This window comes from Quercus robur, chromosome 10 (genome assembly GCF_932294415.1).
Source record: "Quercus robur chromosome 10, dhQueRobu3.1, whole genome shotgun sequence".
Lineage (NCBI taxonomy): Eukaryota > Viridiplantae > Streptophyta > Magnoliopsida > Fagales > Fagaceae > Quercus > Quercus robur.
Genome location: NC_065543.1, coordinates 741696 through 757780, shown reverse-complemented (window position 1 = coordinate 757780; position 16085 = coordinate 741696). Strand labels below are relative to the sequence as shown.

Sequence of the window (16085 nt, the reverse complement as noted above, 5' to 3'; positions counted from 1 at the left end):
AACATATAATTTATAATCTACAATCTAATCTAATTTAATCTAATATTATTTTTACTTAAGCCTAATTATGATTAAAGGGAGTAAAAGCAATTGAAATCAATTAAGGAGTGCTGCATTTCTTTTTAGAGATAAATATGGGTGACCTATTTTGGATTTTTTTTTTAATAATAATTTTATTATACCTGTAATGTGCTCTACTTTGCCACGATTGTTTGTATGGTGAGTGAAACACTACTTTTATAAAAGAAAGGTAAAGGGTGTGATTGTGGATTTAAGATCATGGGTACATGTGTAATCACTATTTTTTTTTTTTTTTTAAAAAAAGTGTAAAATGGAGGGTGAAACTGTGGGTTATAAGACCAACCAAGTGCATGTGTAAATTACTAATAAAGAAAATTATTTGGAGATGTATTAGTTGAATTTTCACCCAATAGTTTTTTTTTTTTTTTTTTTTTTTTTTTTTTTTTTTTTTTAAATAATGAACCTATCAATAATGGGAATGCCTCTAATGCTGTCACTTTCATTTTGGCGTATCTATTGCCTATATAAGTATAAAGTTGTGTTAATAATTAGTTGCCTCTAGTGCTCACCGTCACCACACACAAGTGATGAGATGTGCTAGGTTCATTGGACAAAATAAAAATCCCCTGTTACATTTTATCTGTTAGGAATTGCAATTTGCTACACGTAAATACGTAATTTTTTTTCATAATAAAGTAATCAAGTTTATGATAACAAAGAAAATTGAACACTCATATCTAGTGGAACATAAAATTCAATACTCATAGCTGAACATTAGACTTTCATTCCACTTGATATCTAATGATTGTTTTTCACATAGCCACTTAGATTTCTTAATGTATCAATGTTTTCAGACTTTTTGACTTCTTTTGATTAACAATTTACCTCCCCCGCCGTGGCATAATTTTCCATTATGCATTTTCCACCGTGTAGCATAATTTTCATGTAAGACCATGTCAAACGTCCAACTTCTAGATTCCTTCATTATTATCAATGTTATTAGACTTTTTAACTTCTACTCATCAACCAAATTTGGGCACTTCAAACTGTGGCAGTGCCCGTGGATGCTACAAGGAGTAAAACCCCAACTATTCAATAACTGTGACATTCCTAACCAGCCAATTATTGCTATTGTTGCCACACCTGTATGGCTGTATCAGCATTCTAATCCCTCCATTGTCCATTTGTCCTTCATGTCCTTAATTACAGCGTGTAATTTGAATCCTCAAGATCTTCCAAAACTTGAGGCAAGTAGAGATTATTTACATTTGAGAATGGAATTCTTTAATTTTTAACATGTTTGATGTTTATACATTCAGCTCCAACAGCTCAAATCAGCTTGGACATGGCACCACTGGAGAGGTCTATTAGGTTATGAGCATTTTAATATTCTTAGACCAGATACGATGAATGCAAGATTATGTGAAGGAACTATATTTCACAGCCAGCAGGAAAGGAAGCAAGTTTCTGTTACAATGGTTTAGAACTTATGACAACATTGAAAAGATTAAAAAAAGAAAAAAATAAATTTAAAAAAAGAAGAAGAAGAAGAAGAAGAAGAAGAAGAAGTAAAAACAATTAAGGAAAGAACTTTGAATGGACCGAGACGGACTGAAGTGGACCAACTAGACCAAATGAACCAAAGTAATGGTTGCTTTTAAAGTGTGATGAGTGCTCATTTAATATCTAATTTTGGTTGGCAGAGTGGTCATCAACTATTTATGCATTCTTCTTACTAATAGATCGTGATTTAAGTAGGTTTCTCAATGCCTCAATGGTATTAGGATGCTATGTGGAGATGAAATTAATTATTTTTTGTCCCAAGTCTATACAAGTATGTGTATATAAACATATAATTTATAATAAACAATCTATTCTAATTTAATCTAATATTATTTATAGTTAAGCCTAACCCTTTTTTCTAGAGTTTTAATTTATGGCGTTCGCTCCTAATAATAGTTCTTTATCATTAGACCAAGACATCAATTAGTTTTTGGTGTAGATGGGGATTGAATCCCAGATCTCTTATACAGCCATCAGAGATTTTACCAGTTGAGGTAACTGAAACCCACATTAGTTAAGCTTAACCTAGTTTTGGTATTTTGTTAGCTTCTTCTACAACATGTGATCAGATTTAAGATGTTTTGGACATGTCAAATATTACGCATCAATAATAAATGACAGTGAAAATAACTGAGGATATGTCATTAAATGCGCACCATCAATTCCTCTAATTTTATATACCTTATTTACGTTATTTTGTGTCTAAATTAAGAAATATAAGTAAGACCTTAAAGGCTCATTAAAAAAGTAATTGGGAAAAAAACACCTACCAAAATTATATAATATATTCCATCTATTTTTTTTTTTTTTGAGAAGGATATATTCCATCTATTTGTTCACCTTATTATGGTATTTTGTACCTAAGTTGAGATACTTTTTCTGAGTAATAAGTTTTTTAGAGATCTATGTTGTTTAGAGATTTCCAAATGTGTCAAAATCTAAAAAAAAATTAGGACATCTATGCTGTTTCGAGATTTCCAAATGTGTCAAAATCAAAAATAGAGGCAATATTAATAAGAGTTTGAATTTGGTAAGGATGATGTGTATGTTTTACATCATCCAATAAGAAATTGCCATATCGGTCTTTTACTTAAAACCTGAAATGTAATGTTTATTTGAAATGTTATCCTATGTGATAAGATTTTTTTTTTTTTTTTTTTTTGAGAAACAGTTACAATATATATATATTGTAACTTTCATTAAGAAGAAAATAAATACATGGCATCTTGAACTAAAGTAGCCTCAAGCATACCAAGATTTTCCTTTATTTAAATTACATAGTTATCAATACCCTTGGCATGTTGAGCCAAGATATGTGCTGCTTTGTTTCCCTATTGTTTTACGTGGCAGACTTGTACCGTTCTGAACTCTTGCAGTTTTTGTTGGATCCCCTTAATAATGGGTGCAATAGTCACTGGTGGGTCACCGGCCCCTTGGACAGCTTTAGCTATAATCTTATTCAAAACTACTGTCGTAGATCCCCACATCCATGCAAAACTAACACCTTCCTCAAAAGCCTTAGCTTCTACATTTAGAGGGTCGAATAGGATATGTCTTTATTAGAGGATGTAAACTAAAGAGTTTACACCAAGTTCTTATCAAATTTAATTTATATTTTTTTTTTATATAAGATAGAAATTATTCTCTAACTTAATCTAAGTGTATATTTGTGTAAAACTCTTTTCTAAAAACTTAAACCCCGATCTTTGCCCCCTCACCTCTCACAAGCAGTTATACACTTATACTCGTGGAGTAATCATTGCGTCAAGATGCGTAGTGATAATTTATATTTTGTTGACATCCCATCCATTAAAATGATTTTACATTCAATGAAGCATTCTTAATTAGGTGCAAAATACATTAAAACATTTGAATAGTATTTTAGCCCCCATTTTTAATATGTGATGGAATTTTTTGGTTAACATTTTTTTATTATTAAAGTGACCATTAAGTTTAACCCAAAAATCCTTGAAATTTTCTTTTAATTTGTCTTAATCGGAACATGCAATACACATCTTAAATGGCATAATGCTCTAAACTTAATACCAAATCTGTTCCACAAATTTCAAATCAAAATATATGAATTATGTCATCAACATATATACGAATGTGCATATTTATAATTCCACTAATTTCTACCAAATGAGTAGTACATACTATTCCCAACCATAATTGTCCCAAAACAACAACGTTGTACTAGACATGACAATGTATGCAAACCCAAAAGGCAAAATAACCATATCAGCATTCCATTTGTTTGTTTATATCTATACTATTATTTAAGGGGTTTCCACTGTTTGGATTCCTCAATTTTGATACCCACCATACCCTCAAATTGACCAGTTTGTAAAGCTTAAATAATAGGGTTAGACATGTAAAATTAATAATTTAAAAACTCCTAAATTTTAGCAATATATATATATATATATATATAAATTTACAAACTATTTGCTCCTTGAATAACTGACTCCCACTCTTCAAACACCATACACAACCATCCGTCCATCCCACTAACTTCCCACTAAATCAAAATCTCCTGGGATCAGTTACTACTTTTATATCTATATCTCCCCCACTTTTACTCATTTTTCAATTCCAAATAATCCCATTCCACTCCTATTTTAGATTTAGTTTTCACCTTGCACATGTTACTCCATTACTCTAGAGAAAAATTAGAATGAATTATAGGGCTGGTGACTCACCAATCTATCCTTCCATCAAACAATTTTAAAGAATTTTCTTCAACTATTGCCTTTTCAACCAGAGCCCACGATGATGGTGAGCAATTCCTAAGATCCCCTGAATTGCACATTTCCCATTGTTTGGATTTTTCCTAAGTTACTTTCATCAATTCAACTTCATTTATAAATGAAAACTAAATCTTTGAAAATATGCAACAGGAATCGACGGAGAAATGCATACAAAGGTTAGAAATGCAGAACTTGATTTAACTATTACGTATTTGTTTTTATGTTGATGTGTTATTGGTTCTTTTCCATGTAGCGTTTTCAAATTGAATAGAAATGATCCGCTCTTAATGAAAAATGCCAGAAATTATGATACTATTTCAACAAAAGAGAAATTCATTCGTGTTTAGATATTCCTCTTACAAATTTAGTTTCTAGCCTTGGGTACATGCCAATAAAAAATGGCACATAAAGTCAGTCTCATGTAAAGGTGAATAAAAAGTTATCTTCAAATGATTTTTTTTTTCTTTTTTTAATAAAAGAGTGTCATTGGAATTATAGTAAACTACATATTAATGATAATGATTATGTCATATGTTTGTTTCTGCTAATCGATTGTTTATATTGGCAGCTGTTAAGTCTTTCAATTGTTCTATGTCTATGTCTATTGGAACGGAAATCTCAAGCACAAAGAAGTTATGGCTGGAGTTATGAGTCATGCTGTACATATTTTTCTTCCAAAAATGCTGTGTTTACAATATTTCTATAACAAATCCTAAGACCTACCTATGATTTGTTGTGAAAATATTGTGGACGTAATACTTTTTTTTTTTTTGGTAGTAAGATGAAACATTTATTCCATAAATTTTAGTTTTTCTTAGTAAGAATTTGTTCCATAAATCTACATAGGAACATATGTTTTCAATGCTATATCAGTGTTCATTTTTTGGAGTGACTCTCATGACACTTTTGGTCATATTAGTAGTTTAAAATGCATAAATATTAACTAGCCTCTGAGCACGTGCGTGAGTGACTCTTCTATTTTTTGGTAAATGTAAATAATTTTAATTTATTATAAATTGAAATTACTACATTTTTTTAACACAAAAACATCTAGGGGTGTGATGAAAAATTATTTCTCCACACATGATACTCATCACACCCCTAGATTTTTTTGTGATTGAAAAATGTAATAATCCCAAATTATAATAAATGCTCTAAATTAATCCTTACCCAAAAAATAGAAGAGCTCTCTAGTTATGGTGTTATAGATCTGCTCTGCTGTTCTTCTGAGTTGACTACTGATTTTTGTATTCTAGCTCAGAACAAAGTGTTTGATGAAAATGGCAGCGTCGTTTGCTTCCACCCACTGCTTTCTTCCTCTCTACCAATCGCGTCTCGCACCAACGCACCATCTTCAAAATAATACTACGAGTTCGAGTACTACCATCCCACTACACCTTAATCGCAACTCAAACTCAAAGCCTCTCTCCTTTTCTTCTTCGCATGCAGGTGAGGCTACCTTCTTCGTTTCATTTCAATTCATTCATTCATTCCCTGATACCCACTATTTCACAGTTCTATATTTTTTATCTTTTTGGTTAGGAAGGAATGGTTTTAATGCCGTTGTTGAGAGTGAGAAGAAGAAGGATCGGTTGTCGTCGTTTGCACAAACTGCTGTCGTGAGGAATTTGATGGGTTCTGTCACCAATACTCAAGCTCTTCGCTTTGCTGTGGTCACTTTCCACTCTCCACTCACTCATGTCAAATTAATGTTACAAATTTTTGCTTGTTTGAATGAAACATAACATATATATATAATAGAGAGTATTTTGATTATTTGAAGGTTGTGGCGCGGTTTAATGAGATTATCACTAAGCGGCTGTTAGAGGGAGCTTTGTCTACTTTCAATCATTACTCCGTTCTGGAAGACAACATTGATGTATGTCATTTCTCATTTCATTTCTTCTCTTCTACCTGTGTAACCAACTTTTTTAATTGATAATCTCTTTGTGTCGATCCAATGATGTGGTTATTACTCGTTAGTTACTGCATTATCTGTGGAAAATTGCCTTTCTATGTAATGTCTTGTATTTCTGTGGCCAAATGTGGGATCTTTTTATATTAATACGGTCATATTTGTAATTCGATTCTGACTTAGCTGTTATGTTGTAAATGGGGTGTCAATATTTACTCTTTTTAGTAGCCAATGAGCTGTAGCTCAATTGACACCTTCTCCCCTTGTAAGTGTTAGGTGGAAGGTGAGGTTGTCTATCCAACAATTAAGACCCTTTGGGTACATGTATAACTTACCAATTTTTTTTTTTAAATGTACTCTAATTACTAGTTTTGATTATTGGTTATTTAGTTGATGAGTTCGTGTTGTGGTTTAGCTAGTTTATGTTCTGAAGTCAGCAGTTTTGATTGTAACTTGTATGGTGCTACTCTGTCTGTGCAGCCTGGGGTCATGTTTGTAATTGTTACTTTCTTGAAGTTTTATTTTTGGACAAGTTTTATTTCTTTAATTTTTATCACTGGTTTATCTGAGAAAAAATTAAAGTTATCAAGGGGTTAATTTCCATGATATAATAGTTATTGATGTTGGCAAAATCCCCCACCCCCCCCCCCCCCCCCTTCCCCCTCCTTTTTCATAGATGAAAAACAAAGATCAACATAACAGTCACATTCTAGTTATAACTGTTAATCTTTGTCAAGGAATATTTTGTTTTAAACCGTTTTGTTATATCAGTGACCCACACAATTTCATGCATATGGGTAAGTACTTGTGCTTGTCTGCAAACCTTTCAGTCATAGTCTATTTCAAATTCAAGGTTCTGAAGCATTGCTGATCATGATACTTTAATTCATTTTACTTTGTAAGCTGAATCTCTACTTGAGAGCTTAGCAACAGATGCAAAAGCATTTCCTTTTTGTTGGTTTCAATCCTAAACACATGGATCATCTTTGCTCTTCCTAAAACACTAAAGTTAGATAACTTCTAAAGAAAAAAAAGTGAAAATCTCTTGTACCATATCTTAGCTTTGCACAATTTAGACTCATTTGATGATATTATTATTTGGGGACATTTCTCACCTAATTGATTACTTATGATCATTTTTTGTTGGCTTTGTATATAAATGCTTCAAAGCTTACAGGGATTTTATGCCCTGTGATTGTTAGCTTGGTCTACAGTTTTGACTTTGCATGAACAAACTTTGACAAGGCATGATTATTTTCTTCACTGTATCCATCAGGTTGTATGGGTTCCTGGTAGTTTCGAAATTGGCGTTGCTGCAGAAAGGCTAGGGAAGTCCCAAAAATATCATGCAATTTTATGTATTGGAGCTGTGGTATGATTTCTTTTCATTATACCGGTTAATATATTTTGATGAGATATAATATTTCTTCATGAGATTTCTAAAGTTTTACTTATCCAAAAAAAAAAAAAAAAATTTCTTCATGAGAGTATTCTTTAACTTGCTTTGTTGAGGACATGCTCGTAACTGGTGCCTAAATCTATGAACCATTTCTGTTGTGATTAGATTAGAGGTGACACATCCCACTATGATGTTGTTGTTAACTCAGCAGCATCTGGAGTACTTTCAGCAGGTTTAAATTCAGGTTGGTCTTTCCATTAGTTGATGAATTGATTTCATTTAATAGCCATACATGAAAATAAAATAACTATGATTCAATTATTGCATTCATCTTGCTTATAAATTATAGCCATATTTTGGAAATAATGTGCTTGTTCTAATAAGCTCTTGCTCAAATGTTACTTCCCCCAACCATATGAATAGGATGGAGGGCTGTTTGAGACCCACAGGGTGCATATTATTTTTCATGTTGGAAATAGACTTTACATATAGAGCCTTTTGTCTCTTTTGTCTACTTGAATATACAATACTGGGCTTGAAAATTTGTCTTTGTTTACTGTTAACATAGGAAAGAAAGAATTTGTTCTAAATGTTATATATATATTTTTATAAGTATAAGATTTATTTATGAAATAGGTTATGCATGCTTACCATGATGAGCACTCCATAACCAAAAAGAATTACAAAACTTATGAACAAAAATGAAATGAATCTATGAAATCTATGAGTGTTACTATCTGTGAGACCCCACACAAAGGACTAATCAAACAAGGTGCAAATTAGCCTAGCTTCTAGCTCGTTTTTTGATCCATCTTTAGCCTCAAATATGCGATTGTTCTAAATGTTATTGTAGAGAAAAGATAGAAAATCTCCCTGGTGTGCCCCTAATCAAATTTACTTATCATCTAAAGACTGCAAAATCCTAATCGATTGGGTTGGCTGAGAAACAAATTTTCACTTCATTAGACTATTCTCTTTTAAGTTATTCAATTGTGGAAGTTTATTTTACCTTTATAAAGTTTACTCTTTATATTTTTCTATTAAGAGTTAAATAACTTTGGAATGTGTCAGAAGTTCCCAACTTTGTATGACTTTTTAAAATTTCAAACGTATGTATGTGCACATACTTTTGTTATGTTATTTAGATAAAAATATCTGTAGTCTAAACTCTAAAGTTAGTCAGTCAACTGAGTGTGATTGCAGTTGATTATTCACTTATTATTGCTGAAGGCAAGGTGTAATTATACATCAATTTTCTGTCTGTTTTCTATTTAGTATGTTGTTGAGCAACCTACACATCAATTTATGGGAATGCATATTAACAATTTGTTGAGAAAATATGCAGATTTGCTATTAAATCAATGAACTTGTCCCTACTGTCATTCTATTCCTGCTATCTATTTAATGAGCTTATACTTGCCTTGACCAAAAGTCTTGTAGTTTAGTGGTGTAGCCTGTTTATAAGGAGAATCAGGGTTCAAATCCCCCCTCCCCTATTGTTGTAACTACCTGATTATATTTGCCTCCTAACAATAGACTGAAGCATTACCTATTTGACTTTATAGGAGTTCCATGCATATTTGGTGTACTGACTTGCGATAACATGGACCAGGTAATTTGTTAAAACTTTCTATCGTGGTCTCCCCCCCCCTTTTTTTTGTGTTCACTAGATGAGATGGGATATTTAAATGTTGCCTTTTACAATTATTGTAGGCATTAAATCGTGCTGGCGGTAAATCTGGCAATAAGGGTTCTGAGACTGCTTTGACCGCTGTAAGTTGATGTTAAAGCTATCTTACAAGAAAATGAAAGGAAGTTGTGTTGTTGTGTTATGTCTAATTTATTGCTAATAATTTTTTTTGTGGTATTATATTTTTTTTATCACTCATCTTTCTCTCTTGCTTTTCCCTTGCTTTGTTTCTTTATTACTCTAGGTCTATAAATGAAATTGTGTGATATTAGCTAACATGAAAATTATCAAAGTTTTCATGTTGATTAATTAATCTTGTTCCTCCTACAGATTGAGATGGCATCTTTGTTTGAGCACCATCTGAAGTAAGAGATATTTAAGCTGCCGTTGGACATCATCCATGTTGTGCCAGATTTTCTCTTTTTCTGTGGCTTGCAGTTTCATCTGACAACTATCAGAATATCTTTATCTTGAGAATTCTCAGGAAATTCCAAATGGTCGTCATATCATTCCAAAGAATAATGGGTTATTTGTTGATTGCTTTGCTTCCCCTTGAAAAAGTTTAGTGCTGAAGCTACGTAGACACAATAGGAGCAAGGTTCTTGAATATTTATGTGAAGAATGAGAATTGAGAAGTATCTTTGTACTATGCTCCCTTGTTGTTCTATATGATTGGACATTTTGAATAACATATGCTAGTGATTTTTTTTTTTTTTTTTCAAGTGCAAAGTGCAAACCATTAAGCAACAATTCTCAGTAAAAAGCAAATGCATATTACCGTTCCACCTGGATGGTGTGGTGGCTAATGCTCTTTAATCCAATTTAACTACAAATATTGCAGATGTATTTGTGGTTTTCATCGATTATTTTGCTTGATGTCATAGTTAAACCATGGCATTTGCCTTTTGCATTTTTTTGTCCAAAGCCATTTTATGAGTTTCTGCTCATAAGCTTGGACAATGTTTCATGTGTCTTTGGTGGGTCAAACTTGAATTGGTTTGGTTATAAAAGAATACCAAAAGTTGTACCAATATTGATGAGAACCGCAATTCGATTGTTTAATCGCGTAAACCAAGAATCGAGATGATTAGATCAGTTTTACATACAGATCATTTGAGATTATTGTAATTTAGTTCCTTAGGACTTTTTCTTGTAGTTCATAGGGCTTGGTAAAATGGTAATGCTTGTAACTAGTATTTTCTTTGTGATCATGTAACTTAGGTATCCTAAAAATAGATAATATAGATCAATAATAATGCATAATCTATTACCTTGGATCTAATTTGATGTTAAGAATATGAGGCTATGGCATGATAAAATAGATCATAAGATATATATGGTTATATACTATTCAAGTACGTAGACACTAGACACAATAAAGCTCAAAAGCTGGGGGACATTAATGCCTACCTTAAGATACTACTTAACTTACTTCCCAAATAACCAACATCAAAATCAAAAGTTACTTACAGGACAAAGGAAATCTTGCAGTTGCGGCTTTCTTTTCTGTCTCTCCTCCACAAAAGTATTTTGTTTGTGTACCTGTTCTACGAAGCATAAGATGTGGATCCCACACCACATACCTGTAACTGTAACTGTAACTGTAACTGTAACTGTAAAGATAATTTCGTAAAATTATATATATACATGTGTGTATACTGTTTATTGAAACCAATTTTATTTATTTGTAATTGAATAATATGAGAGAGGAGAGTGGAGGTAAACAAGCTTTGAGACCCAAAAGCTAAGACAATAATGCCTACCTTCCTTCGACAGTACTCTATTCCAATATTTGGTGACAGACCCTGACCTGACTAGTGTAGTGACTACTTCACTATTTATTTTGACCAAAATCCCCTTCTCTTCTACTCCTCAACCACCCCAAAATGACCAAAAGCCATTTTAGTATGACACATTCACGTGTTTCATGAGTAATAATGTTAATATTATTGACATTGTCTGATGTGATTAAAGCAATCTCTTTCACCTGGTTTCTAATACCCTAGTTTGTAGTATTAGACGTGTGTGAGGGTAAAGTGGTCCATTCCAAGTGGCCTTCTATATGGAACCTGGTATTTTGTCTTCTAGTTCTAGGACATATACTAACCATGATTCTCTTTACATATTCACGAACAAAGTGAAGGAATTGCAAAAGTATAAAGAAAAAAAAAAGCAATAAGAAGCTTAGAATCAAAGTTAAACATAACACAACTCAAAACAAAGATCTTCAACAAGATTTATGCTGGCCAAGGGGCCAAAGCTTCATGTTTATGGATTTATTTATGCATGCTTATCTTTAAAAAGAAATGTTAATTAAGTACCACAGTATTCGGTCGGAAATTAGATCCTAGACACTAGACATGCATTGAAAGATTTCTCTGCAATAGCCATGAGGAAGAAGAAAGCAAAATATTCCCTTCTTATTCTCTCTATTAAATCTCAATTGAAGTAGAGAGGAGAGAAGAGGCACATAACTTTTGTTACAACAAAAGTTGCATATAATATCATAGATATCATAGCTTTCTATTGCTCTATCTTGTGAGTTGTGATGGTGATATTGCAGCTCTCTCTTCCCACCCCTGTAAATCCTCAAACAAATGGTGCCATTACTGGATTAACAAGAACATGTCAAAAACGCTCATCAAAGTTTCATCCTACTCTTCCTCCAAGATTGTTCATAACCAATTCACATGAATCTCAATACCCCTTTTCACTGTTCCAGCCAGCTAATGAGGTGTCACTAAAAATCTTCGAATGATTTTCCTATTGTTCTTTTTTTTTTTTTTCCTTTTTTCATGCATAATCATATAAATTCATCATGACAATTGTTATTTTATTTGTTTTTCTAGGCATTAGTTGTAATCTGTTTAACCCGTATTCCTTGGCACGGTTCTTGAAGAGTGGCACCAAGTATTTGTGATTTATATTTGTGATTTAATTGTTGTCAGGGTGTAGCAGCAATTGTGTTTGGAGATGGATCGGAGTCAAGGCTTTACCCGTTGACTAAAAGAAGATCGGAAGGGGCTATTCCTATAGCAGCAAATTACAGACTTGTTGATGTGGTTGTTAGCAACTGCATTAATAGTAACATAAACAAGATATATGCTCTTACACAATGCAACTCAACTTCTCTCAATTCCCACCTTTCCAGGGCTTATTCTGGATTAGGCCTTGGGAGAGAAGGCCTTGTCGAAGTAATTGCTGCTTATCAGAGCCCTGAATATGAAGGCTGGTTTCAGGTTTAAATGCATACATTTCTCAATTACAAAGATTTAACTTCATAATACATGTATGCATAAATTTATGTTTTTTTGGCTATTCATGATTCTATGAACTCAATGTTAGGGAGCTGCAGATGCTGTTAGAAGATGCTTGTGGGTAATGGAAGAGTATCCAGTGTCTGAGTTTCTGATCCTTCCTGGTCACCACCTCTACAAAATGGACTACCAGAAAATCATTGAGGCTCATCGAAACAGCAAGGCTGACATAACTATTGCAGCATTGGGGGCTTCGAGAGATCAAGACCCAGGTTTTGGCTTTCTGACCGTGAATTCTGAAAATCAAGTTCTAGAGTTTAGATTGAAGTCGGAGAGTAAGCCAATCAGTTTTGTTTCTGTAAGTTCTCTCACTCTCTACTCAAGCTCTCCTATGTTTAAATTTTAAATTTTGGTTTTATAATTATTCTGGGAATTTTATGAGGAGATTCAAATCTGAAATTCAGGAGGAAACCTCAAGAAAATGCAATGATATTGCTTATTGTTATTCAAGTATGGGAATATATCTCATTAACAAAGATACAGTAGTAAAGCTCCTAAGAGAACATTTTCCCAAGGCAAATGACTTTGCAAGTGAAGTAATACCAGGTGCAATATCCAAAGGAATGAAGGTCAGACTTACTGTGCATGCCCTTCCTCTTTGTTGCTTTTCTTTCCAAATATGAAAGTGCTCTCTCTCATTTTTTTCTTTTCCCATTCAAATATGTTGTAGCAATTGTTTCTCTTTACAGTTGCAATCAGTGATAAGATTCTCCTCCTTTGTGAGGTTTAGGTACACGGTTTTATCTTTAATGAATATTGGGAGGACATGAGGAGCATTGAAGCATTCTACCAAGCAAATATGGAAAGCACAAAGAAAGCAAACATAGGATTTAAGTCAGTAACTTTAATACCGGGAAAGGCTGAAAGTATAATGGCAGTTCATCACTTTAGTGAATGCTTTGCCTAACTTGGACACCTCACCTACTAACACAAACTTCATCCTTTCATAGCAGTTTCTTTGATAAAGAGTCTCCTATGTACACTTTGCCAAGGTGTCTGCCTTCAACTCTTATAACTGATGCTGTCATAACAGATAGTATCATCGGAGGTGGTTGCATTCTCAATGTAAGGAACTGCTTTATTTGCCTCTTTAAGTTTTGATAGTAAATTTTGATGGTAATCAGTTACAAAGTATGAAACAATTACATATACATAAAACAAGGAAACATTCACATCATGCAAATGTTTTCTTAGTTGTAAAGGTTGTTTTACTCTGCTGTTTCTAATATATTTTTGACCTTTCTAAGAGTAGAGGTGCAAGATCAAAGGTACGGTAGTTGGTATGAGGGCAAAAATTCAAGAAGGGGCAGTAATTGAGGATTCAGTGATCATGGGTTCTGATGTCTATCAAGTAAGAGAGATCTAAATCATTTATAGATAGATCACTTTGTACATATTTTGGAGGGTTGAAAAGAACTCAAAAATGAAATGTTTTAGCTCTTTTTCCCATACAGACTTCAAGTAATTTCTTTCCAAATCCTCATTAATAAATAATAATCTAATTTATTGTGCAAGTGTATGTTCTCAACAGATGGAAGATATTCAGTGTGGCATGAACAAGAAGGGCATTGACATTCCTATAGGAATTGGGGAAGATACTCAAATACGGAAAGCCATTGTAGATAAGAATGCAAGAATTGGCAAAAATGTTTTGGTACGTAAAATACAAGAGATAGTCAATACTTCTAAAGAGCAGATTGAATCAAGCTCATGAGCATTACTATCTTTCATTCTAAAGCTAATTAAACAGTCAAGAAATTTATTCATATTCTTAGAATGAATGCGATAAACAACTTCATTAATATATTATTTGTCATCCATTTACAGATTTTTCTTTAATATTTGCACTTGCATTGTTATCCCCAGCATGCGTGCATTGAATAATTAAATTTTTTAAGAACAGAAGAGTGAAAGAGTTATCTGTTAAACATCTTTTGTGTTCATGGCTCTGTCTAGAAACCACCATACTAATTGTGCCTTTGTCCCTCCAACCTGCAATTGAATTTATGTGGTTCCTCTTTTTCACAATTCATTGTGCATCATGTGTTCTAAATTAGAGGCATTTCTTGACCTACTATTGGTTTGATGCAGATTATTAACAAAGACAATGTACAAGAAGGCAACAATGAAGCTAATGGCTTCATCATCAGTGGTGGAATTGTGGTCGTTCTTTGTAGTGCAGTGATCCCAGATGGCAGCATTGTATGAGAGTTATGAGTCAAACTTATTTTTTCCAATTTGATTCTTCACTCAAAAAAAAAGAGAACAATGACCTGGTAGCTTAGTAGCAAATGTATATTGCATTGTTTACCAGAGGCATTGCCAACAACAAAGGAAGAGCTTAATGGCATTGCTCAGTTGTCTCATGAAAGAGAACCTAGGTCTGAATCACCCCTCCCCATTTATTGAAAAAAGAAAAGAAAGTCATAGTCATTCACATATTTTATTTTATGTAATTTGTAAATTTCACATTCCTTCATTGCTTCTGTAAATTTCACATGAGGAGAATCTGATTCAAATCCTCCTCCCCATATATTGTAAACAATAAAAAGAGAAAAGAAATTCATTGTCATTCACAGATTTTATTGTGTGTATTCCTTCATTGTTTCTCTATTGCATAAATCTGTTAAAATAATTTTTTTTTTTTTTTGGGTAAAATAAAAGTCCTTTGGACCCATTAATCACATTTTTGTCAATGTTGATGCCTTCATTTAAAAATAGAGAAACAAATTGAGGAAAAAAAGAAAAAAAAATATTGTTGGGTTAAGATAGCTTGACCATAGTTAATTATTCAAATACCCAAGTTGATTAATTAAATTCAATTTACATGCAAAATGTGAAGGCATCAACAAATCACCAAAAATACTAAGTGCAGTGGAAAATAAATAAGATATGGTGATTTGTTGATAAATGGGAAAAACCTCACAAGGCAAAAATTCAATTGAGTGATTTTAAGGTTACCACTCCCAAGAATCCACTAATCAACAATCAAGCGATTACAAGTATAAAGAATCTTACTAACTACCCTGACTTATCTGAATACCAACCTATAGTTGAACCTGTTGGATATATTTCAAAATTTTACTTTTGTGATTAAACAAAAAATAACAACATACATATTTAAATATAAGTAATAACACAAATAGATGTGATAGGCAAAAGCAAAAAATAAATACTAAGAAGAAATCTGCAAATAATTAAAAACTTACAGACCAAATACATGAAGAATGAATGATTCAGATCAAGTCTTATATTTGACACAATCTCCTTAAAGCAGATTTTGCCCCTCACACAATTTGTGGTGCTTTGAGACTTATGGACGTCTGCCTCCTAGGATAAAATGATCTACAGCACAAAGGAGAAGCATACAAGATCCGTGCTCTATGAACTACTCTATGTCTCTTTCTCTCTCTTTGACTCAAATTAATGC

The 16085-nt window shown here is 32.8% G+C and overlaps 2 protein-coding genes across 2 annotated transcripts; both read left to right on the top strand.

The window, feature by feature from the left end:
* Positions 1-5514: 5514 nt before the first annotated feature.
* LOC126703218 (6,7-dimethyl-8-ribityllumazine synthase, chloroplastic) lies at positions 5515-10051 on the top strand. The gene is made up of 8 exons (XM_050402173.1): positions 5515-5783; positions 5877-6007; positions 6118-6213; positions 7526-7621; positions 7814-7892; positions 9214-9260; positions 9362-9421; positions 9669-10051. Exons 1-8 carry the CDS (start codon positions 5609-5611, stop codon positions 9705-9707), a joined length of 723 nt encoding a protein of 240 aa, XP_050258130.1. The 5' UTR covers positions 5515-5608; the 3' UTR covers positions 9708-10051.
* A 1503-nt stretch (positions 10052-11554) lies between these two features.
* Positions 11555-15218, top strand: LOC126703390 (inactive glucose-1-phosphate adenylyltransferase small subunit 2, chloroplastic). The gene is given in 9 exon segments (XM_050402348.1): positions 11555-12072; positions 12287-12577; positions 12684-12959; positions 12961-13224; positions 13386-13489; positions 13609-13720; positions 13908-14006; positions 14187-14309; positions 14747-15218. Coding segments are annotated over 9 exon segments (1572 nt in total). The 5' UTR covers positions 11555-11886; the 3' UTR covers positions 14864-15218.
* Positions 15219-16085: the final 867 nt, after the last annotated feature.